We start from the raw sequence: 26,376 nt of genomic DNA, 5'->3' as shown, positions 1-26,376 counted from the left end.
CTATAGAAAAATACTTTGACATTTGTAAGTGATGCCAAATGTCCAAAAATAAGATATATTCCAAATGACAATCCAGATTTTGGCCCTGCGATGACACCATCGGGCACCCGGGTCCGTATGAGGGAGTTGAAATATAAACTACCTTAAAATGAAAATACTCAAGTATCCTATAATGTACTTTAGTACAATACTTTAAATCTACTTGGTTACTTTCCACCACTGCTGCATAGTGAGCTGTGAGCTGTTTATAGCGGTTAATGTTTAAAGTGGTACAAACATGATGGTTAAATATGAATTTTGAGTGATTTGTATGCTTCCATCACCCTCTGGTCAGCTCTGGTACTGCGTTATTCATTATGTAATTACAGGATGAATTAATTACATCTGGGGAAACGAAAGAAAAGAAGAAGAAGTTTCAGCCACAAATTATGAAAGAATACTGCTGAAATATGAAGGTCTTGTATTATCTAGTGTTGTAGTCAAGACCGCACCAACCAAGACCAAGACATTACCGAGACCAGAGAGTACCAAGACCGAGACAAGACCAAGACATTTGGAGGTCGAGACTGAGACAAGACCAAGACCATATATATCATATGGCAGACATCTTTCCTTGCGAGTGCACACAGCCGCTTTCCTCCTGTCTCTCCAAACTCTGTGTGCAGGGGGCGTGCCAGTCACTCTCACACTGACACCGGGCAGGTAGCAGCTGCAGGAAATCGTTACACTACGAATGATTCAAAGTTATTAGCTGTTTTTATAAGGGTCCTTTTTCACTCGTATCAGTAAGGCATGGACAAAAAGCCTATAAGCGGTGGTCTTGACCGGTCTCGTTAAAAAAACCAGAGTCCGTCCAGTCCGAGACCGAGACAAGACTGAGTAAAAATGCCCTCGATTCCGAGACAAGACAAAGAACCTAAAAAAAAAAAGACCGATCTTGAGCACTACAACACTAGTATTATCTGAGTTAAAGTTTCTTGTGAATACTAGTCCTTTAGTTTAGTTTGGAGGCTGTAACTTTATCTGCTGAAGTTTCAGGGTTCCAGCTGTTTTAAGAAATCATTTTCCAAGAGTTTTTCTTGACAATACAGGACAGTAGTTGCTCAAATTAGTGCTTAATGGGACCCTCTTTTGTGGCACTTGGCTGTTCCCACCACAGACTATTTTTCTGCTGTGGCCTCAACGGAGCATAAATAAACACAAAATTCCTCCTCTAACCCATTAAAAGATAAAGTTTATCAAAAACAACAATTAAAACAAATAATTACAGTTTATCCCAACTCTTATTTTGGTAGTTTGGTCACAGTAACGTCCCTCCTGATGTTAGTCTTTGTCTTACTTCTATTATGCTTTGAAACTACAGTTCCCATGATGCTTTAGGGGAGGTAAACAGGAATTATCATGGATTCAGTAAGCTCTATAACTTGAGTGCTGTTGTTTTTGGCCTCTTATTTGTTTACATTAAGTGAAACTGTGTCAATTAAATAAACACAAAATTCCACCTCTAACCCATTAAAAGATAAAGTTTATCAAAAACAACAAATGTAAATGTCGTCATTACTAACAGGCTGTTTTCTGTACTGGAGGAGGTTGAACAGCTTTGAACTGAGAGTTGCTGTCTGTAAACTCGCTCTTAAGTGTCACAGCGTACAGATTATCAAACACTAAAATACAGTTCAAATTTCCAGATGTTTCCATGACAAGAAAACTAGTCTGTACATTTCCAGGTTTTCCAGGACATGCAGGAAAGTTACATATCCAGCTGAACTTTAGAAACGATAGTCGGATCAATGAATCAGTTCTGACAAACATAAAGAAAACAAGGTTTTTATTGGAAAACAAACAAGACACTGAGGAAACAGACAGATGCTGTGTGTGTGTGTGTGTGTGTGTGTGTGTGTGAGTGTGTGTGTGTGTGTGTGTGTGTTCAGCAGCCAATTGAAAGCAGGATCACGGTGACGTTGTCGGCACAGCCGCGCCTCACCGCCTCGCTGGCCAACTGTTGACATGCAGCTTCAAACCTCAGCTCCTCCTCCGTCAGCCCCGCCTTCTGCTCCACACTCCCCTCCTACACAGGGGGGACACAAAGGGGGCGGTGGGGAGATAAATAAAGCAGACTGTAAACAACAAACAACACAAACAATCACAATAAAGAATAATTACTGTTTATCACAACTCTTATTTTGGTAGTTTGGTCACAGTAACGTCCCTCCTGATGTTAGTCTTTGTCTTACTTCTATTATGCTTTGAAACTACAGTTCCCATGATGCTTTAGGGGAGGTAAACAGGAATTATCATGGATTCAGTAAGCACTATAACTTGAGTGCTGTTGTTTTTGGCCTCTTATTTGTTTACATTTAGTGAAACTGTGTCAATTAAAAGAAGCTGTATTAGCTGTTAGCACTTCCTGTAAGCAGTGCACTTTGAATGAAGTTATGATCTGTGAGGTAAAATTTGTGTTTTTTTTTTCTATGGAGTCTAGTGGGCTGCAGCACCCATTGTTCTGGTGACATCCAGTGGCAGTGAATTTTACTTTAAAATAACCTTTAAAAAGACTGAATGACAATAATGCGACATCCCAAGAAACAAGAGCAGGTGGACGATCAGAGAGGAAGCAAATCTGTGTGCACCACAACTACAGTGAGTACGGTAGAGCAGAGCAGAAACCTGCAGCACGCCGAGGACGAACTTCACAGCTTCATCAGCAGAAAACACTTTAAACAAACCGTCACAGGCCAGGATGATAAACCTGCAGAGAAACAGAGAGACAGACAGAGAGAGAGAGACAGACAGATGTCAGCAACTTTTCTTTTTTTTTTTTTTCCCTTCCATTAAACAAACCACATATAAACATGTTCATCAGTGAGCTTTAAAGGTGATAGTTGGACTTTGGACAGAGTCATGCTAACTGTTTCCACCTGTTCCCAGTCTTTATGCTAAGCTAGGCTAACCAATATGAACATCTGGGTCTCAGAAAGAAAGAGACCAGAATCTGAATTTCACTCTGAGGTAGAATTTACAAATATCTCTATCTCTATATATATATAATTGTTTTATGCTTCAGGGTCACATGGTGTTGACGTCAGCTGATTTCCCCTCTAACCAATCAGCAGCGACCGTCTTGTGGTCCTTGCCTGTCATTGGCTGTGAGCTGACACCTCCTCAGGTCGGGGGTTGAAATGACTCCGCAGCGTTTGTACTGACCGTCTCCGATAGAGCGAGACACCTCGAGGACGCCGAGCACCCTGCCGTCCCTAAAACACACACAAAGTAAAAGAGCTTCATTAATAAAGGACAAATAAAAGGTGAGTTGTTTTCTGTAATTCTGGCTAAGAGAGGCTGGGCCCTCCCCCCTCACCCTCCCCCTCTCTCTCCCCCACAGACCAGCTGTTTGTGTACCTGACGGTCCCTCCTGCTCTCTGGATCCTCATCCTCTCCTCGTAGATGGTCGGGTTGTGTTCTTTACTGAGAGCCAGAGTCACCGACCTCCTCTGATCTTCTGCTCCTCCCGTCGTCTCCATCCGACACAACACCGCCTGCACAAAGACAGACAGACTAAGATTAACTCGAAATGTTACAGAGTGTTTGTGTATGTGCTGGTCTCCTCCCTCCTTGTGTGAGTGCGCAGGTAGATTGATCATTAGAGGGGGGATTAGGAACACCAGTCCGCTCAGGAGGGACGGCGGTGATTGGTTGGTGCAGGCAGGCGGGTTTCCTGACTCCCACCACAGGTCGGCAGACGTAAGAGAGACGGGGATAGAGGAACGAGAGCGCGAGTGCCAGAAGAAGGGAACCGCGGACGGACAGTGGGAAGAGAGAACACGGGCGGCGGAGAACGAAGGTGCGGAGCAGACGTCGCGAGGAGCAGACGGTGCGGAAGTGACAGGACGAAGCCAGCGTCAGGGAAGGCTGCAGGAAGATGGAGCCGAGCGGGACGGTGACCAGGCGTGGTAGAACGGGGGGAGCGTAGAGGAGACGAGGATGAAGACGAGAGAGAAAGGCGTTCCACGGACCAGGAGAGAGGCCACTGCCGTCCTGATTGCTCCATTTTAAAGACTTTTAAACAGTTTTATTCTTTGTTTTTAAATTAATTAATTGTATTGTTTTAACCTCAGTCGACTGGCTTGCTGATGGACAGAGTGCTCCTCAGTAGAACTTCACACCCCCGTCACATTAACTCAGGTGGTGAAATGTAACCACTACAAATTCTCTCTAGTGCTGCACTTTCTGTATCTTACAGCTTTAGTTGCTTTACAAATGAAGATCTTAGTGCACAAAATATATGAAGAACTTAATATAAAATAAAGTAAAAGTTTATACAGCTGAAACATCAAGTGTAAAAACTGAGATGGAGTCGTGGAGTGACAGGGAGTCAGATTCCTGTTATTGTAGTAAAATAATGAATTCCCAGTTTACCCTGCTGTCTCCCAGATTGGCCACGTACACCATGTCGTCTACCACCAGCACACAGGTGGCCGTGGAACCGTCCTTCCACGCTGGCTTCCTGTTCCACACCACAGAAGAAGCAAGAATTCGCTGAATTAGCATCTCCTGTTAGCAGTGGACAAACTTTGATACTGAAGGAAACTTGTAAACAGGATGATTCTCAGGCAGGTTCCTCAGTTTTAAGGAGGTTTCTGATCACTGTTAAACTCTGAGATAATTGAATAAAACAGAAGAAATGTCCACATTCCCGCCTGACAGCGTTTGTTTCAGCAGGTTGAACTCACTGGCTGGAAGCTTTCTTCAGAAAGTCTTCGTCTGTCTGGCGGAAAGTGTCCAGGAGACATTTCTTAATCAGCTTGTCCAAATTCTCTGTTTCTCCTGAAAGAGACGACACATTTCAACCTTTAAGGAGGCAGCGTTGCTTATTCTTCTCCTCCTGGAATTAAATCAAAAACAAATAATAATCTAAATACAATCACAAAAACTTTAAATGTTCTATACGTAACTCTCATTGAACTGTTTCAGTCAGCGTCCTGTTGCTCGCGCTCTGTACAAAGTGCTACTAACTAGCTTGCTGTTTAAAAATCACTACGCCCCCAGTGTGGATGCTGACAATATTTTGCTACGTTAGCAATTGGTCTATGTTAGCAACCAAGCTAACGTTATCCAGTCAACAGCACAATCAGACAATATGTGTCGTGGGGATCTGTGTTGTGGCTCTGTGTTGTGGACTTGTTTGTACGCTGTGTTGTGGCTGTGTAATGGACTAGCTTTGACTTGTGGACTCTGTGTTGGACTCTGTGTTGCCCACTGTTGGCACTCGGGAGCATAAAGGTCACAACCTTTGACCCTCATCCTACATAGAGACACATAGAGATCAGTCCACAGGCAGCAGAGGGACAAAGCTACGCTGATTCACCTGAAATAACTTTTTGTAGTTTAAGACAACAGAAATAAGTCATTAATATTATGTTGTGATAATTAAAGGTGGACTGTCCCTTTAAAACTCACCACTGGGGAACTTCTTGGCCAGATTGTGGTGTAGATTCTCTGCAGCGAACTGAGACGCTCGAGCTCCTCCGTGACCATCAAACACAGCAAAGTACGAAACCCGAGACCTGCGGGAGACACGGAGGACACATCATAGAGACGCACGCTCCCTCCTGATGACTTCCTGTCAGACAGCCGGCGGTCAGAGGTCTTACACTCGTCCCGGCAGAGCGGACAGACAGCTGGTCATGTCCGGCAGCAGCACGTGAGCGTCCTGCATCTCCTCCCGCTCGCCACGCCTCGCCGCCACGTAGCCTTTCAGCACAGGGAGACCTGCAACACAACACGGACGTTAGCATTCACACTCCTCGTTTACTGATGTCAAACAACTTGTTTCAGTAAATGGAGTGGATTTATGAAACAAACTAATGATTAAAAATAAACAAAAGAAACTCAGACATCAGAGGATGTTACAGGATGTGTTCATCTCCAGTCAGCAGTGAGTTGAGTTATATCTGTTATATTATTGTCATTAAACAGCTCCTGCTAGCTTTGTGGTAGCCTTCATTTTCACTTATATATACAGTCAAGCCCAAAATTATTCATACTTTGACTTAAAGTTACTTTTATTCAACCAGCAAGTTTTTTCTTCATTGGAAATGACACAGGCCTCTCCCAGAAGATAAGACGATGTACAAGAGGCATCATTGTGGAAAAAATGATTTCTCAGCTTTTATTTACATTTGAACACTGCTCATTGTCCCCGTCATCATCTTCTTCATGTTCATCATCATCAGTCACTACTATTGGTGTAGTTGTTAATAAAAGTAATAAAAGCAAACAGAGGGAAATACTATATACAATCTAACTAGGGATGGGGCCAATCCGATCCAGTATTGGTATCGGGACCAATACCAGCGTAATTCACATATCGGATTTTCCCGATCCAACCTGCGCAGATATCCGATATCCATGAGCCACGTCTGCGCTTTAACGTTGTCTGCTGAAATGACTCCACAGGTGATTCCTGCCGGCCAGTCTGCTAGCTGGCTGCAAACTGTGGAATGGATTTCCTGAACGGAGGCGCGGCTCAATGAGACACAGAGTTATGAGACACAGCCTCCGTGTGTGTGTGTGTTTGAGATGTTTACACTTATTGCCCTTTTCTTATATTTCAGATAATTGACATTTTAAATACTTGATTTATTGATGCTACAAGAGCCAGTGTACTTGATTTATGCTGTTCAGATGCACACTGTTTTATTGATAGTGTGTGTGTGTGTGTGTGTGTGTGTGTGTGTGCGTGTAGCATTTACACTTATTGCACTTTTCTTATATTTCAAGACTCAAATATTTGACATTTGGGGAATTTAATAAATATTGACCTGACAATCAATTTGAAACCCTTACAGTTGCATATTTTTTTTCAGAATGGGATTCTTCCTGTTAACAGGATTTCCTGTTTTTCTGACCTTATACTTACCTCAAGTTGCCTTTTGGGACATACATGCATACATACGTACATATCATACTTACCTGTTGAGGAGTTTATTTCAGCCCCATATAAAATCAACAATAATGATAATAATATTAAAGCAAACACAGCTCTGGTATCGGAATAGTATTAGGATCGGCCGATATCCAAATTCAGGTATCGGGATCGGAAGTTAAAAAATGTGGATCGGTGCATCCCTAAATCTAACATTAACAGTAATTAAACAGTCCTTGTTTAGCAGTTAACTCTGTCATCTGTTTATGCCCAGTACGTTACCGACAGTCAAATGGAGATGAAGAAGAGTTGCAGGTGGGCTGCGTGCATCAGCTGGCGGTTCTGTGAGCCACGCTGATCAGAATTGTGGTTCTAGAGTTCAAGCAGTCTCTGCTGTGCGATGTCTGCTGGCGCAGGTAGCAGGAGAAAAGGGCGTTTCGCTCGTTGCTCTGCAGAGTTAACTACTCAGCGTTAACGTCGCGTTGCTCCGGTACAGTCAGCTGACAGATGTTGACTCCCATTAGCGGCGCACTGGCCAGGGATCGCAGGAAGAAGCAGGCTCTCGTGCTGCGCAATAATCCTTAGTCGTGCGTCGGTGGCGGGTCGGGCCGCACCACCCCGTGTGGGCGAGCGAGGTGAGCGAAGGGAGAAGAGAAGAGGGAGAGAAGAGAGTCTCTCGGGTTTAAATAGCCAGAATGACGGGTCTGGGGTCCGAGGGAATCTGACTTCAAACTCTGTTTCGGAGTTTATTGCTTTCATGCCACACCTTGGCCACATTTCTGGCCCCCCGCTGAGAGGTCTGTTATCTGGGGGGCCCTTTTTCTTTGTCTTTAGTCACTACAAGCAGGCTTTATTGCCTACATAAGGGCCTCACTGTAGTAATGACCATTTCTTCGTGGACAGATACTAACATATTCCCTTATGTTCAGTTAAACACTTCAAATGAACAAGTTCATGTTTAAAGGTATCCTTGGATCCCAACATTGATGTATTGCTCTTTTTTCATAGTGCCATTTACTGTGATTAGGGTCCCTGGTCCATTGGCTGAAAAACACCCCCAAAGCATTAGGTTCCCACCACCATGTTTGACAGTGGGGATGGTGTTCTTAGCTTTGAAGGCTTCTCCTTTTTTACGCCAAGTGAAGGATACATCATTGTGGCCAAACAGTTCAATTTTGGTTTCATCTGACCATAAAACAGAGGACCAGAAGTCTTTTTCTTTGTCCAGATGAGCATTTGCAAAGGCCAAGCGGGCTTTTGTGTGTCTTATCTGGAGTGGCGTCCTCCTTGGTCTGCGTCCGTGGAACCCAGCAGTGTGCAGTGTCCCTTGGTCTTCCTGCCTTGAGACGTTGCCACCAGCAGAGCCCAGATTCACCAGGATGGCCTTGGTGGTGATCCTTGGATTCTTTTTCACCTCTCTCACTATCCTCCTGGCCAGCACAGGTGTCACTTTTGGCTTCCGACCAAGTCCTCTGAGATTTCCCACAGTGTGGAACGTCTTGAATTTTTAAATAATACTTTGCACTGTAGCCACTGGAACTTGAAAACATTTAGATATGGCCTTATAGCCCTTTCCTGACTTGTGAGCAAACAGAATGCGCAGCCGCAGGTCCTCAGTGAGCTCCTTCGTATTAGCCATGACTGTCCACAAACCAACTGCAGAGAGCTTCTGTTTATCACCTGTTGAGTTCCAACAGCTGTTCCCAATGAATCAGGGTAATTAGGATGCTTTAGAACAGCTTGGACTATTTGGAGTGGTATAGAACTTTGAATTTTTCCATAGACTGTGACAGTTTGCAAAGGGTATGAATAATTTCGGACATGCCACTTTTTGTTCAAATGTACACAAAAGCTGAGAAATAATTTTTTCCACAATGATGCCTCTTGTACATCATCTTATTATCTTCTGGGAGAAGCCTGTGTCATTTCCACTCAAAAAAAAAACTTGCTGGTTGAATATAAGTAACTGTAAGTCAAAATTTGCCAGGGGTATGAATGATTTCGGGCGTGACTGTATATGTAGTTGTATTACATTATATATTATACTTGTATACATACAAAAAAGTTTTGCATTTCCTGCATATTTAGTTTCATTATCAGTCTTCTACGTAGTCACATGAGCGTAGCGGACGCATATGTCAATGATAGTACAAAGCTCAACTGTGGTGGTTAGATACGGGGCGGAGGTCAGATGAACAGCTCAAAAACGTGCAATCGTGGCTCCAAATAGGAACTATTAAGGAAGATAAGTGTGGACCAGGATCCTTTCCCAACAAATCAGCTCTGACTCTTAAACCCGTTCCAACCCTTTTCATTAATTACTGTTGTGCAGCCTTGACTAAATGTGTCTTTAATTTGATCTGTGTTTCGAAATCCCGTGAGTGTCAGCTTGAAAGACTCCATAAGAAAACTGGTTTAACTGTTCATCTACAAGCCTACAAAGATTACCTTCAGCAGTATAACACTACCCGGTCCACCTTCTACACACACCTCATACACTCTGGTTCCACCAACCTCAAGGCTCTTTTCTCCACAGTAAATAAACTTCTACAACCCAGTGACAATACCACCAACTCATTCACAACTGATAAATGGAACTCCTTTCTTTCATTCTTTCAGACCAAAATTGACACCATTTACAACCTGTCCTTCTGTCCTGCCCCCACTGTCTGCACTCCCACTCCACCATTTTCTCCTCCCCCCTACACCTCTCAGCCCCTGTCTCAGTTCTCCCCTGTGTCGTCAGGGGAGCTGTCCAAAATCTTGACAGGGATGAAATCATCAACATGTGTCCTGGACCCCATCCCATCCCACCTCATCAAGGACTGTTTACCAGCTATCTCCACACTCATCACAGAAATCATCAACTCCTCTCTCAGCTCTGGCTCAATCCCCCATTCACTCAAACTGGCTGCTGTCACCCCCATCCTCAAAAAACCTGTACTCAACCCCGACATCATGTCAAACTTTCGGCCCATCTCCAATCTCCAATCTCCCCTTTCTGTCTAAGATACTGGAACTCAAATCCCACCTCTGCTCAAATGACCTGTTTGAACCATTTCAATCCGGCTTCCGTTCACAGCACAGCACTGAAACAGCCCTCCTCAAAGTCACCAACGACATCCTCCTGTCCGCAGACCCCGGTCACCTCAGCATCCTCATCCTCCTGGACCTCACTGCAGCTTTTGAAACCATCAACAACACCATTCTTCTCTCCCGCCTCAAATCTTCCCTCAGCATCACCAGCACCGCCGTCTCCTGGCTCCAATTTTATCTCACCGACAGACAACAGTTCATCCACATGAACAACTGCACCTCCTCCACCGCTCCGCTGTCCCAAAGCGACCCCAAGGCGACCCCAAGGCTTGGTGCTTGGTCCTCTCCTCTTCATACAACTTTCACTGTTATGCAGATGATGTCCAGCTTTACATCTCCACCAAACCTCGCAGTCATCTTTGACAATAACCTCTCCTTTGAACACCACATAAACCAAATCACCAGAACTGCCTTTTTTCACCTCAAAAACATAAAAACATAGCCCGACTCCGCCCATCACTCTCCCTCTCTGCTGCAGAAACCCTCATCCACGCCTTCACCAACAGCATCCTCTACGGCACACCATTCAAAACCTTAAATAAACTCCAGTACATCCAGAACTCTGCTGCTCGTCTGCTCACCCACAACCACACCCATGACCATATTACCCCTGTGCTCCAGAACCTCCACTGGCTCCTGGTCCCACAACGTATTCAGTTCAAAATCCTCCTCCTCACACACAAAGCCCTCCATAACCAGGCCCCTTCCTACCTCACTGACCTGCTCCACCGCCACAATCCATCCCGTAGCCTCCGCTCATCGGATGCAAACCTCCTGACTCCACCACCAAGGACCAAGCACCGAACGATGTGTTTTTACTATTTGATGTTGTTTTGCTGCTTTTATGTTTTTATGTAAAGTGTCTTTGAGTATCTAGAAAAGCGCTTATAAATAAAATATATTATTATTATTAAGTTATTTTGCTGTTTTCAACTACTTTTACTATAAAAATAAGACTTTAACTCGTCTCTACGGGTCAAGTTTCCGTCTATTCAGGTCTTTAATTAGAGAAAAGAAGTAAACAAACATTGTGGTGGAAGAGCTGAAAACCTTCTTTACAAACTTTCTTGATCTCCCCCCGCTCATCCTCCTCCTCCTCTTTTTTATCAGTGTGACACTCTGCATCTTCTCGTTTTCTTTTCAATCTTTTCTCCTCCTCCTCTTCCTCCTCCTCCTCCTCCTCTTCTTCTTCGTTGGTGGACTGAGATCGAACTGCTGGAGCTGGAGCTGAGGAAGAATCACATGAGCAGAGAAAACACAGGATTTTAAGTATAAAATCAAAAGATGATTACGTTACGTTAAAGCTGCAGTTGGTAACATTTATTAAATTAAAGATAATTGGTTGCTGAGTTTTATTCTCGGGTCCAAATAAATAAACGTTAAACTGTCTTTCTCTGCTCTGATTGGTGGTTTTGGTCCAGACCCGGTGGATCCTTGCCGGTTCCGTTAGGAGTTCTAGGAGGAGCCAGAGGAACCGGATTATCTGTCTCATGTCAGGATATAGTGAAAGTAATGTTACTACATTATAATATACTATTACATGATATACTGCATTAACTCCATATTAATACAGTATTACTTATTATATATCTAAGTTTTTTTTCTAATATTTATAATATAATTTATTTTTATTATTATATTACTGCATAGTATACTTTTCCATATATAATATTCAGTATCATAAACATATAAACATTATATTATATTATTATTATTATATTATAGTTAATATAAATATTATACCATTTAAATGCCATTATTATTATTATAGTTAATATAAATATTCTACCATTTAAATACCATCAGTATATTATAGTTAATATAAACATTATATTATATTATTATTATTATTATATAATAGTTAATATAAACATTATATTATATTATTATTATATTATAGTTAATATAAATATTCTACCATCAGTATATTATATTATTATTATTATATAATAGTTAATATAAACATTATATTATTATTATATTATAGTTAATATAAATATTATATTATATTATTATTATTATTATATTATAGTTAATATAAACATTATATTATATTATTATTATTATATTATAGTTAATATAAACATATTATATTATTATTATTATATAATAGTTAATATAAACATTATATTATTATTATATAATAGTTAATATAAACATTATATTATATTATTATTATTATATAATAGTTAATATAAACATTATATTATATTATTATTATTATATTATAGTTAATATAAACATTATATTATTTTTATTATTATATAATAGTTAATATAAACATTTATTTTTTTTTATATAATAGTTAATATAATATTATATTATTATTATTATATTATAGTTAATATAAATTATATTATATTATTATTATATAATAGTTAATATAAACATTATTTATTATTATTTATAATAGTTATATAACATTATATTATATTATTATTATTATATATATTATAAAATTATTTATATATTATTATTTTTATAGTTATATTTTTTTATATTATATTATATTATTATTATTATATAATAGTTAATATAAATATTATATTATATTATTATTATTATATTATAGTTAATATAAATATTATATATTATTATTATTATTATATTATAGTTAATATAAACATTATATTATATTATTATTATTATATTATAGTTAATATAAATATTATATTATTATTATTATTATATAGTTAATATAAACTTATATTTTTATTATTATTATATAATGTTAATATAACATTTATTATATTATTATTATTATATTATAGTTAATATAAACATTATATTATATTATTATTATTATATTATAGTTAATATAAACATTATATTATATTATTATTATTATATAATAGTTAATATAAACATTATATTATTATTATTATATAATAGTTAATATAAACATTATATTATATTATTATTATTATATAATAGTTAATATAAACATTATATTATATTATTATTATTATATAATAGTTAATATAAACATTATATTATATTATTATTATTATATAATAGTTAATATAAACATTATATTATATTATTATTATATTATAGTTAATATAAACATTATATTATATTATTATTATTATATTATAGTTAATATAAACATTATATTATATTATTATTATTATATAATAGTTAATATAAACATTATATTATATTATTATTATTATATAATAGTTAATATAAACATTATATTATATTATTATTATTATAATAGTTAATATAAACATTATATTATATTATTATTTTTATAATAATTATATTTATTATTATTATTTATTATAGTTAATATAAACATTATATTATTTTTATTTTTTTTAGTTATATATTTTTATATTATTTTTTATTATATTATAGTTAATATAAACATTATATTATATTATTATTATTATTATTTTTAGTTAATTAAATTATATTATATTATAGTTAATATAAATTTATATTATATTATAGTTAATATAAACATTATATTATATTATTATTATGTTATTATAGTTAATATAAATATTTAAATGCAGCAGAAGGGATAAAGGGGGGAGTAACCTCGCTGCTGTTGCCCCATTCAGAGCATCTTCTCTGGGCTCTCTGTCTCTCTGTGGTGGGCTGTCGGTACCGGAGCATTCATCATTAAACTCTAACCATGAATACATTAAATATAACCGTTAATTAATCACATATAATCATTAATTAAAGTCCACTCACCGGCTGTCTGTGTGGGTTCCGGAAGGTCGTCGAACAGATCCATCCCGCTGTTAGCTCCGCTGTTAGCTCCGCTGTTAGCCCGCCGGGTGGAGCTAACGCTAGTTAGCAGCCTCCCGCTCAGTTCAGTGTCCGTTTATAAGCTCTCGGGTCGCGGGTGAAAGTGTGTGAACTGTCTCCTGGACCGCGTTAAACTCTCCTAACAGGTCATTCAGTTTAAATACACACTCGTTGGTTGTTGGTTGTGAACGGCTGCAGGAAGCGGGAAGACCTGCTTAGCTCCGGAGCTAATAGCGTCAAGCTAGCTACAACGTCAAAAGCCATTTCCGGTGTCAACCTTCAAAACAAAAGCCTCGACTAGAATAGACTAGAATCAGCTACAGCTAATAGCTAATATATATAAATATATATTTAATGTCACACAGTAACCGAGTGCATAAAGCACCGGGTTTTATGTAAAAGTGTTTTATTGATGTATTATTTATAATTATGTAGCCAATAGCATAAAGCTAATCGCAGCGTCACCAACCATTTCCGGTGTCAACCTTCAAAACAAAAGAACTGGAATATGAGGAGCAGCTGTAGAAATATCTAATAATCACAATAATCAATACACAGTATTTAATAAGTGGTTGACATTCTGACTATAAGACTTGTATGTGTTTCTGTTTCAGTTATTGTCACAAACATTATGACCATTACCTGTCATTGTATTGTGTTTGTGCTCTCCTATTATATTATACACATTATCTGTGTTACATTGTCCAGAATAACACTTCAATTCACATTAATATTGTCTTTTCTTATTATTATTGTTGCGTTTTTATAAATTATTAACTTTGAATCTTATATTCTGTTTAAAAAAAGGCCTCTTGGCAAACTCTGGTACATTTACATAAATGTTTTATTAAACATTTAACCAATAAAATAAATAATAGGAGGCAGCAGGTGAGGCCAACTGCTCTTCTTCTTCAGGACCGATACCTGTCCGGAGTCAGGACCTGTTCTCCCCTCTGGTGGGCGCTACAGACACAATCAAACATCCACTGTACCTGTAAATTAAAACATATAAACATCACTCAAACACAAATCTACACGGTGGTCAACATTTATTTTCTATTTATTTTATTTTTTATTTTGTTATTTGCACATGCACTTTAAATATAACTTTATATATATATATGTAACTAAAATATTAAGTTTAATAAAAATAGGGATTATTTGCAGGATTACAGGTTTAAAATAGTTTTCTTTTGTCATAATTCATCATAAAGTCATAATTATAAGATATAAACGCAGCTAATAAAAGTGACTCTGGACTTTAAATGAATATAATGTGTTCATATTAATGTACAAATTCTATTAAAAGGTGTATTCTTTATATAATATATTTATTACCATTGTATATAAATTGTATTGTTAAGTAAGCATCCACAAATAAAACTCATCTTTAAAATAACTTCTTCTTCATCCTGCCTTCTTATTGGTTGCTCAGATTCTGCTGCCAGCCAATAGGAGCAGAGCAGCATCCATCCTCTGCTCCTATTGGCTGGCAGCAGAATAAAGCTGGTGGCCGGAGAGGTGAAAGCTGGGAAACTTTCACTAACTCAGATGTCCGACACTCTCTGTGAACTTGAAACACACACAATGAGCTCTGCGGTGTTTTAATTTGTAATATTATAAACAAATATTTTAACTTTCTGTCGGTCTTTGAACTCAACATGCGGCTCCGGGTGTGGTGCGTTTGGACCAGCTGGATTTTAACTCTTCACGCCGCCGCTCAGCATCCTCCTGCCCGGGAGGAGGGAGGCGTGCAGCCCGGCTGGAGGAGGCAGAGCACCGGGACACCGACCCCGCCGCGGCCGGACGCCAGGACGCCGACGGCGGCGGTGAGAGCAGCTCTGACCGGGTGAGCAGCACCAACACTGAGGCTGTATTTAAATATCTGCTGTTACAGAATAACACACATTTATGGAAGATCAGTACTGCCAGTAAAATAAAATAAATAAAAACAACTTAAAAAGTTTTTGTAAAGATAAAAAATGTCATAATTTGATTTAATATATTGTCTCATAATAACTTTATCTCATCATTTTTAATTCACACGATGATTGTTTTTATTATCAAGAGGAAGTTTTAATTTACTTATTTTACTTTATAGAAATGATTTTAAATGTTTGTTATTCTGATTACAGACAGTTTCTGTGTGAAGGACTACTGTGTATCTTTAGTGGCATCTGGTGGTGAAGGTGCAGACTGAACACCACTCGCGTCACGTCTTTGACAACCTGAGAATGAATCAGCACCTGAAAGAGTCGTCACTACTGTCACATGGAGTGTTTACTACTCACATTTATATATTTTATACAGTATTTTATTTCAAATATGAGTAAATAAATATTATTTATTGAGTATTCAAACAGTAATAATAATAATAATAATAAATAGGCCTTTCTATGTGGTCGTTTTATATGAAATACTTATTTAAAAGATGTCCGTTGGGCGCGACAGTTTTCGGGGTTTTTACGGTTTCATCCCGTGTAGTGAATCGTAGAAAAAAATAATTTTATATTTTATAAATCCTACGACCGATAGGAGGTCAGAGCGCTCTTCACCTGTAAGAGGAATAACACACAGCGCTTCAGACGGCAGGAAGTTTCCAGGAAGTCGTCCCCTCGCTCTTCCTTCCTGATGACAAAGTTTTGTAAGACGGCGCGTTGTGATTGGTTGGGGGACCAACGTGTAGTCGGATTCTGGCGTTCAGACTCGTGTCAGCAGCTGTGAGGCGTTCGCTCTGCAGACCGCTCTGCAGGACGTCGGTGGTTGTTGACGGACAGACTCCGCTGACCTGAACGCAGTCCGGTCGGTGGTCTGTTCTCCATCCAGCTGTCGGTCTGTAACTAACGCGACCATAAAGCATCGAACCAATCAGCATCTGTCAGGTGTGTCAGACTGCAGACGCCTCAGGAATGTGTGAAATTGTGTGTGTGTGGGTGTGTGTGTGTGACTAGCCTCAAGTGCAAGTCTGACGGTCAAGTGATGGATGCAAAGTCAACACACACACACACACACTAAAACACACTAAAACACACTAATCCTAAACCCTGTGAACTGACTGGATTTATAAACTGTGTGTGTGTGTGTGTGTGTGTGTGTGTGTGAACAGCAGATTTAAAGAGGTAAGATGTAGGTTTGTATGAATGTGTGAAAAGGTGAAAGAGTCCTTCTTGACTTCAAAGTAACACACAGACTCGTGTACTTCTATCTTTGTGAGGACCCTCACTGACATACTGCATTCCCTCACTTTAGCCGTCACAACTTTACACCGACTGTCAGCCGAAAGCTGCCGAGGTTTCATTTTAAAGTTGTGGAAAAGGGTTACAAGACAGGGCACGACTGATCCCAAGGCCCCAGGAGCCAATCAGCGATCGTTTCTGGACGTTTTAAAACTGAAATGGGCCCGCAGCTTTTCCAAATGTCTCCGTTTTAGGGGTCCAAAAGGCCGCAGTAGTGTCGATGCTGAAGAAGTGAGAGCCGATGAAAATCCTCACTATTGTCCTCGGTTTTAAAAAATGTCCTCTACTCTAATTAATTTTGGTCCTCACCAAGACTGATATACAACGAACAGACTACAGTCAGACTCAGATTACAAGTAAAATAGATTTCTGAAATATTAAAGAGAGAAAATCTGAGACACTGAAGAAGCTGGAAGCAGCTTACCCTTTATTTGATAAATTAATTAAACAATTTGTTATCATAGCAGTCAATTATTTTCTATTCAGTCAATTAATGGATTAATCCTTTCAGCACTAGTCTTTGGTTTTAAAGTGTTTTAATCTCCACATCTGATCAGTGAACAAGATACAAACAGAAAGCTGTCTGAGTTCAACTGTTTCAGCTCAGTTTGGATGAATGCGACCTGTGTTTCTTGCTGCTTTAGTGTGACTGAGGTGAAATTTCTTGTCTGTGGAAGAAAGCAACAGAAGATGAAGAGTTGAGGTCAACAGATGCCTCAGTGTTCCCAGGAAGAAGAAAGGAGGATATTTTATTTGAAGGTGGTGAGAGTGTGGGCGAACGGACGAGATGCTTTTATGTTTCCTCACAGTGAGAACAAGAGATGTTCTGTTACTTAAAGCAGCTACGAGGAACTGTCCTTTTGTGTTGAATCTGGCGCCCCCTGTGGACAACAGCAGTAGTGTTTCTACACCCTTGTTTCATTGATTTCAAGGGGAATGCGCCCCCAGTGGCAGACATTAATAATAACTATACAGAAACATCCAGTCTGCTCTCTGATGGTTTGTTTCCGTAAGTCACATAGATGCTCCAGTATTAAACTGAGACTCTTTATAATGTGTTTTATTTTCTCACTCCCTTCAAATCTCCTGCATCCCCTTATTGTACTGAATTAAGGATTTATTTCAACCAAACCGGAGTTGATGATTGTTGTTGGACAAACTAATATTATATAGTTTTACGGTCTGGGAGGTAAATCGTTATTCGTTTTGCTCTGAGACGTTGCAGCACCTTTTTGAAATCCAGTATTTCCACCGACTGAGCTCAGCTTTCCAACAACAGGACTACAAACATGGCCTCCACTGTACAATACATGACCTACCTGCAGGCAGCACTTATTATTCCAGACGAAACACATCTGTAACCACGGTAACTGTATACAACAAAGATGGCTTAAGCCTAAGAAAGATTGGCAGAGAAAACAAATGACAAAATTGAGACTATAATTTGACTAATATAGAAGAGCCGAAATAAACACTGTAAAATGAATGAATTCTTTACATTTCCACACTGAATGCAGTTAATGAATGAGCTATATATTAAATGTAGAGTGATTTCTGACTCAGGCCGGGACCAGACTGTCTGTGTGTACACGTACAGGTCTTGGTGTGTTGGTGTGTGTGAAGTGGGGCCTCCTATATGCAACAATACAACCAGCTCACTGTGAGTAATGATTTAAATCCTCTGCACAGAAGTTGTGTCCACACAGCCTCGTCCGTCCATCCTGCGCTCCCGTTTTCATCCAATCTGAATCCAATATGGAGTCTGTTCGTTGGATCCAGATCTGTTATCACATGACCATAAAAACTGGGATCAACTTTCAACACTTAAAACTGCCATTTAGACCCAATTACTCTTCATCAGCTGGCATCAAAATATAGTGCAACAAGTACTCCTCATGCAAAATGGCTCTTTATTTGCAGTAACACTGGTTTTTATTGCCACTAGATGTCGCACTAGAGCACCAGACTCCATTAACAAAACCAGTCCTTTTACTTAATAATTGTAAAACTCTTCAAAGTGAACAGAAACAAAATTAAATTCACCCAAACCTTCTTTGTTAGTCTTTCCAACAGTAATCAACTCGGGTTTGGTGGAAATAAATCTTTAATTCACCAAATAAGATGAGAAAATAACCGTTAAACAGGTTGCTATGGTTGCCATTTAACGTTAGCTATTCCCTGCGCTGTCAATGTCGTCCACTAACAGTAGTTGTTGTTTGTTCCACTAACAGTTGTTGTTGTTGTTTGTTCCACTAACAGTAGTTGTTGTTGTTTGTTCAACTAACAGTTGTTGTTGTTTGTTCCACTAACAGTAGTTGTTGTTCTTTTTTTTGTTGTTGTTTGTTCCACTAACAGTAGTTGTTGTTTGTTCCACTAACAGTTTTACTCAGGTTGTTGATTGTTCCAGTGTCTGACAGCATTATGGAAAGGATCCCCTAACAGAGATATGATGCTATCCATAACATTTGTCTCGTTAAGTTGTTGTTTGTTACTAACAGTGTTCGCCCTGTTTTATGACCCGAGTTGCTCTGATGCGAGAACGTGACGTAATTGTCTGGCGTGTACCACTCATAGCGTTCCAGTTGTCTTTGGGCATTACGAGTCGGAAAGAACACGGACGCCACCAGTGCAGCAGCTGTGTTGTTATTGTTTGTGAATCATCTAAACGAGCTCAATGTGAAATAATAAAGTTTTTCTACAGAAACACTAACATTTCAAATAATTCCGTTATTGCAAGTCTTACATTTCAACAATATTTTGCCATTTCTGCCTTTTTCAATTTCAACAAGTGCTGTGGCGTTTGTCTCAAGCCACCAGGGGCCACCAGGGGCCACCAGAAGCCACCAGGGGCCACCAGGGGCCTCCAGGGGCCACCAGGGGCCTCCAGGGGCCTCCATGGGCCACCAGGGGCCTCCAGGGGCCTCCAGGGGCAGTGGCAGGCTAGTGTTATTGTTAGCTACATTAGCCTATTTTGCTCAAAAACAAAACTTTACATTGTATTGCAGCACAGCAACACCGTGCAATGCATACATTGGTGACGGGACTAAAGCAGCAATGTAAACAGTGTGTAGGAGCATTTAAAATCGACATTAAAACGACCAGCCTAGTACAAACGTCATACGTGAACGGTGAACTCTGAGGAGCCCCGAGTGGGACGGCTGATATTACAACCAAAAGCGCGCGTGTCTCGGTGAAATGTCGCGAGATTGCTGCGAGATTTACACTTTCCAACTTGGGCGGGGGATTTACGAGACAAACTGATCGCAGCAATAGACCTTTAGTTTAACCACAAACAGTCGTAATATCACTATCACTCTCCACCAGACTCCAGAGACAGAAACACTCATTTTACCTTCAGATCATCAGAACTTCATTAAAGTGGACAGAAACAGAAACACAATAAAGTGTTGGTGTTTCCACTGTTCCAACAATCAATAATGTAACTGATTAGTTTCCTCTTTTCAAATGAAGTTAAACTCTCCTCAAACAACAGACACACACACACTTCCTGTTACACTCAGCTGTGAAGTCAGTTTGATGTCCGAGCCGGCGTTGATCTGCTAATTGACTCCTTTTTCCCAGAAGGCCAATGGAAACAACATTCAGAACGACGAATTAAAACACTCTGTGCTGACGTACGGTAGCTCAAAAGGGACAAAACTGGCTCTGGATAGGGGTGTTCACATTTTTTTGCCCATTTCACCGCTTGCTGTTGCTCAATCCTACACAGTAGTCCTTTAATGTATTGGTAAATAATCAATAATCAATAGAGAAATCTCTCTCGCTCTGTCTGCAGTCCTCGTGTCTGTGGAGGTCGCTGTTGTGTCGGATGGACTCTGTCGCCGAAAACCAGACGATGCACCAAACGTGAGTACACAGCGATGATGTCACACTCACCTGAGACGTGATGTGATCAGAGGCTTTCTGATTGGTCTTTGGTCTACTTCAGTATTCATTCAGTTACTCATTTGATGTTTATTTATTTAATTTATAGAGTCAAATACTGTTTAACCCGAGCAAATGTATAACAGCATTTAATTAAAGATATTTACAGTGTAAAACCAATGCAATGATCTATAAATACAGGTGAACTCTGCTATAATACAATAATCAGACTTACATTTACAGCAGTGCTGTTATTATTGGATTGTTATTATTTTATTTATATTATTATTTATTATATATATTTTAATTTGTAATAAGTCATCATCTGTGAAATTACAGTAATTATTGTTGTTTACACTGATAACTGTATTGTGAACATTTTTGTTCTTTTTCTGTTTGTTTTAAACTTCCATAATTATACAAGATATAAGATATATTTATTTATTTATGTATTATTTATAAGAAGATTTTTACTGTTAATTGTTATTAATTTTGCCTAATTTTAGAAATGCAGTATGAAACTTGATTTAACAGTTTAATCTATTAAATAAACAGTTAATACAACAATTTGCAAATGTATTTTAATCTCTTTATGTGAAAGAGATAACATTTTCTTTAAATAAGCAGTAATTTGAGTCAGTTACAGATTTTTCAAGTTATTTTCAATTAAACATATATTTAAAATCTGTAAACTTACAGATTCTTTTGGCTGTTTTTCCATTAGCGTATATAACTGTATCATCTGCGTACATCTGAAGAACAGCCCCAGGACCAGATTCAGGAAGGTCGTTCATGTAAAGACTAAAGAGCATCGGCCCTAACATCGATCCCTGTGGGATTCCTGTTGTTCTCTTCAAAAGAGAGGATGTTTTATTGTTCATGATGACACATTGTTCACGGTTCAAAAGATATGATCCAAACCATGACGGGGTTTTTTTAGAGAAGCTGGAGAGTTTGGAGATAAGGAGGGTTTGTTTTATCCACAAAGCTTCCACCAAGTTCCCTTTGTCAATATATATGATTAGAGTTACTTTACATATTAATACAAAATATTATCAATTAATTAATAAATGATGATGTAATCTTAAAGATTAAACTAGCCAGCAGTGTATAAAGTCATTAAAATTAGCTCCACATTTATCAGCTGCAGTATTAAAGTGATACGTTCAATAATAATCCATCAATAACTATAATATGTCATATATATTATTATGTATAATGAGTATTTTTACTTTTTGATGTAGATTTGATTGATTGATTTGATCTAAATTGGCATCAAACAAATGAACTATTATAAGTGATTATTGACAGAGAATAATGATATAAATGGTCTCTTTTAGACCAAATTCCCACTGATTTTTATCAAAATAGGATTAACAGCGATGTAGTTTCCAGTCTGAACATCTGTAGTTTTATCGCTGATCTGTGTTCAGGTTCAGTTTCGTGTTGTAATAAAACAGCAGCAGCAGTTTAATATGTTCCTGCTGCAGATATTCAACAGAAAACTGCTGTCAGTCCTCAATAAAACTCATCTGGACCACAGAAACATCTGTAGGTCTGTATACTCTCTGAGCAAAATCTGACATAAAGAATGAATCTCAGAACGCTTGTGTGTAAAGAATAATTACATGTAATATCATTCATCATCGAAAAATGTATTTCAAATGTTAAATAAATTCAGTTTTTATTGGACAAAGTCAAAGGAGCAGATTTAACTACAACTCCAAGAATGCATTGCTTCTGATTTTAATCAACCCACAGCAGCAGCCGCTGAGGCTCATGGGTACTGTAGTATTTAGACATACTGTGTAAACCAAACCTCAGTGTCAATACGGCCGATTGTAGGCGTCACTTCCAGATAGTAACGAGTAGAAAACCATCAACAAAAGAGCAAAATGTGAGTTGAAACAGCAGCTGTTCACTGTCACCGTTTGGGGACTTGATTATTGATTATTAGAGTCCAGAAAAGACCTGAACAGGAGCATTACAACATGTGACACAAAAGAAAAGATCATCATAAATGAGAATCTTTACACAGAAAATATTTTAAATTTCTGCTTTTTCCTGATTAATTTTCTTTCGAATTGTTGCGACTTTATTCGGATGTAAAATAGACAATAGACAGAAAATGTCTATTAGAAAAAATAATTAGAAGGAAAAGCAGCAAATCTTCATATTTGTGACTTCAACGACTCCAATTAATTTCCTGTCAGTTGATTAGTGGACTAATTGTTTCAGGTGTGTAAATTATTGGACACTTTAATTTATAACAAAATAATAATAATCATATTTTAGACAGGCAGGGTGAGGCGAGTGAGTTGCAATCAGCAACTAAACCGCTAGATGTCACTAAATCCTTCACACTGGAACTTTAGTTTGAGTTTGCAAAGAAATACTTGGGGTGTCCAGTAGGGGTGTCGGGAAATAAAGGAAAATATTATATTGTGATGAATTCAAATTGGCCGACTTCCTGTTGCCGTCTAGACACGTTCAAACGTGCCGCTGGGGGTTTCTCTTTAGGGGGCGCTGTTGAGCCATTTGGCCACACCCATGTGCGAGACCCATAGAAAACTTAAATTTTCACCACCAATCACTAAAAATGTGATTAATTTGCTGTAATAATGATAATAATCCCTTCAGATATAATAATTAATGCAACCTGCCTGTAGCCGAGTAAAAGTCCTTCCAGAGCAGCAGAGTCAGCGTGAAGCTGCTGAGTCACTGCAGATGTGAGCGATCAGACTTTATAAACAGCTGATTGATGCTGCGTCACTCCTTTATGGCTCGGTTCAAAGTGTGAGTCGGTCTGCAGAGCAGGATTTATGACCGGATCCGTGGCCCCTTCAGGGACTTACAGTGATTCTGTACTTTATGGTTCCTACACTGAAGGTGATCTTTTATATAATCCACATGTAGAGCTTGACCCATAAAACCTACTGCGCCGTCTTTATGTTCTGATCAACCATTGACTTTCTGTCAATAACTTGTGTGCTGTGCTTATAGTTTATATGTAAAATTACAGAAAATAACTTAAAATAATAAATAAAATTCAGTTATTTAGCTTAGTTTTACATACATACATCTTTTTAATGTTTAATTAAAGATATTTACACTGTAAAACAAATTAAATCAAATGAGACTCCAAATGTTCTCAAATACCTGCAGTTAAGCCTTTAATATCTAAGTTTACATCTGTTTCATCCACTGAGTCCGTGAATCTTTTTCCACAACGGTGTGATACGTGTTTTTCTAGAGTAGAGCGAGCTGAGGTCTATAAATGCTCGTTGATTTTTACTATAATTATGTTTCTGTGGCTGTAAGCCGACAGAGGAAGCTTATAGGATCCAGTGAAATAATCTTCTTGATTTTAACTCCTCCCAGAACGTTTTAATCTTTCTGCCAAATACAGTGAAACAACGTCCGTCTAGTTTCACTACATTCTGTGCACATTGTATTATATCTGTTTAATTCCAGACTTTGGTGTCTTAACAAACGTTAATTCGTTAGTTGCTGCAGACGGAGGCAGCGCAGCCACTCTCTCGGTCTCACAGCGAGGTAAAGTGCTGAAAGTGTTATAAATATAACAAACATGTCAACTGATAAGAGATTGATTACACTGAGCTTTCTAATAACTTGCCAGCTGGTGTTTTAGTCAATTTCTTGCTGTTTTCCCTCAAATGAACAACAACGTTTTGATAAAAGCTCCTTGTGGTTTCTCAGTTTGATTGAATTAAGATTCTTAGTCTTTGTGGACGTACTCAGAGAGGGGCATTATGGGTAAGAGACCAACTTACTGAGACACTGACTCAGTATTGGTTGCTAGGCAGCAAACAATTGATTAGCATAAAACTCCCAGTCTTAATGCTAAGCTAGGCTAACTGACTGCAGAACTGAGAATGACAGAAAAAGGTCAAATTACTGGACACACACACAGACACACACACACACACACACACACACACACACACACACACACACAGACACACACACACACACACACACACACACACACACACACACACACACACACACACACACACACACAGACACACTCACACACAGACACACACACACACACACACACGCACACACACACGGAGACACTCACACACACACACACACACACACACAGACACACACACACACACACACACACACACACACACACACACACAAACACACACACACACACACACACACAAAGACACACACACACACACACACAAAGACACACACACTCTCTCACACACACACACACACACACACTCACAGATCCAAATGGTTTCTTTCAGGTTGGGATTAAATGGCTGTGAAAGAAACTCGTGAATGGAAACAGATTTACTCTCTCTCTCTCTCCACACACACACACACACACACACACACACACACACACACACACACACACACACACACAGTGGGCTCAGAGTAAAGCTTTACTGTTTGGTCACATTGTCCTGAAAAAACACCACAAACAAACAGGAATTGTATAGCAGGCAGACAGGCAGACAGGCAGACAGACAGGCAGACAGACAGGCAGGCAGGCAGACAGACAGTGTGTAAGTTCTAACTCAGCCTCATTAGATTGTAAATTATTTCTAAGTTGTGATAACTAGAACATTTCGAAAAAGTATAACTGTAGTTTCCTGTTGAGATAGTTATTATCTGGGGATTTTATTTTGAAAAATAGATGCATCCCTCCGGTTAACAAGCTATTGGGGTCTTTACTTACCCTATGGGGCTTTTACTTTGAAAGAACAGCCTCACTGAAGAATCTGTGTGGAGGATGTTAAACACCGAATTACTAAAATAAAAGCAGGACACTTTACTCTAAAGTAGGGCTGTCAAGCGATTAAAATATTTAATTGCGATTAATTTTTTATCATTATAACATATAACATTTTTATCTGTTCTAAATGTCCCTTGATTTCTTTTTGTCCCATTATTTTTTCTCATTTTAATGCTCTTATCAACATGGGAAAGTGGATCGGCTTGCTTTGTGCAAATGTTGTTTTTATTGAAAAATCATCCGTTGTCGCCTGGCTTTGATGAGGGGGCGGAGAATGCGACAAAACACACAGATCACTTTGGTCTTGTCAATGGAAACATTTGGAAACTTTTTAAAAGTAAACTTTCCATTCAGAATATTATTGGCATCCATTTCGGCGTCTCGCGCTCGCCATCCACTCAAAACGTAACGTCTACTACTCTTAAACAAGTGTGTGCGGCGTGCCTGTTGTTCTGTTTCCGGTCTAGCTAGATCCGGTGGGTGTTGTAGTTTTTCTAACGTTACTAGTTGTTGCAACAGCATGTGAAAAAAACTACAAAGTGTGCTAGGCCAAAAAGAACGTTAATCTCACGATAAAGAAATTGACGCCGTTAAAATGGGTTTGTGTTAACGCCGTTAATAACGCGTTTAACTGACAGCACTAATATAAAGTAAAATCTCCTCATTCACTAACGAAGTTTAAA

General features: G+C 38.7%; 2 protein-coding genes across 3 annotated transcripts in view; one reads left to right on the top strand and one right to left on the bottom strand.

Annotated features, from left to right (window-relative positions):
- Positions 1-1,813: 1,813 nt before the first annotated feature.
- On the bottom strand, positions 1,814-14,050 carry ilkap (integrin-linked kinase-associated serine/threonine phosphatase). Of its 2 annotated transcripts, none has more exons than XM_051399691.1 (10): positions 13,730-14,050; positions 11,072-11,248; positions 5,652-5,769; positions 5,458-5,564; positions 4,731-4,824; positions 4,417-4,504; positions 3,400-3,536; positions 3,135-3,254; positions 2,668-2,749; positions 1,814-2,068 (listed from the first exon to the last, which is right to left on the bottom strand). In XM_051399691.1, exons 1-10 carry the CDS (start codon positions 13,770-13,772, stop codon positions 1,928-1,930), a joined length of 1,107 nt encoding a protein of 368 aa, XP_051255651.1. In that variant the 5' UTR covers positions 13,773-14,050; the 3' UTR covers positions 1,814-1,927. The 2 variants fall into 2 exon arrangements, with proteins under 2 accessions (XP_051255651.1, XP_051255652.1); XM_051399692.1 differs by having other exon boundaries at positions 11,081-11,248.
- Positions 14,051-15,323: 1,273 nt separating this feature from the next.
- Positions 15,324-26,376, top strand: part of LOC127363107 (latent-transforming growth factor beta-binding protein 4) — a 62,953-nt gene continuing 51,900 nt past the window's right edge. The window contains 2 exon segments of the mRNA XM_051399584.1: positions 15,324-15,635; positions 20,819-20,889. Coding sequence (XP_051255544.1) covers positions 15,448-15,635; positions 20,819-20,889 — 259 coding nt within the window. The 5' untranslated portion in view covers positions 15,324-15,447.

The sequence above is a fragment of the Dicentrarchus labrax genome, unplaced genomic scaffold, assembly GCF_905237075.1.
Source record: "Dicentrarchus labrax unplaced genomic scaffold, dlabrax2021, whole genome shotgun sequence".
Taxonomy (NCBI): domain Eukaryota; kingdom Metazoa; phylum Chordata; class Actinopteri; family Moronidae; genus Dicentrarchus; species Dicentrarchus labrax.
The sequence above is the reverse complement of the archived record's forward strand: the minus strand, read 5'-3'. Positions and strand labels throughout refer to the sequence as shown.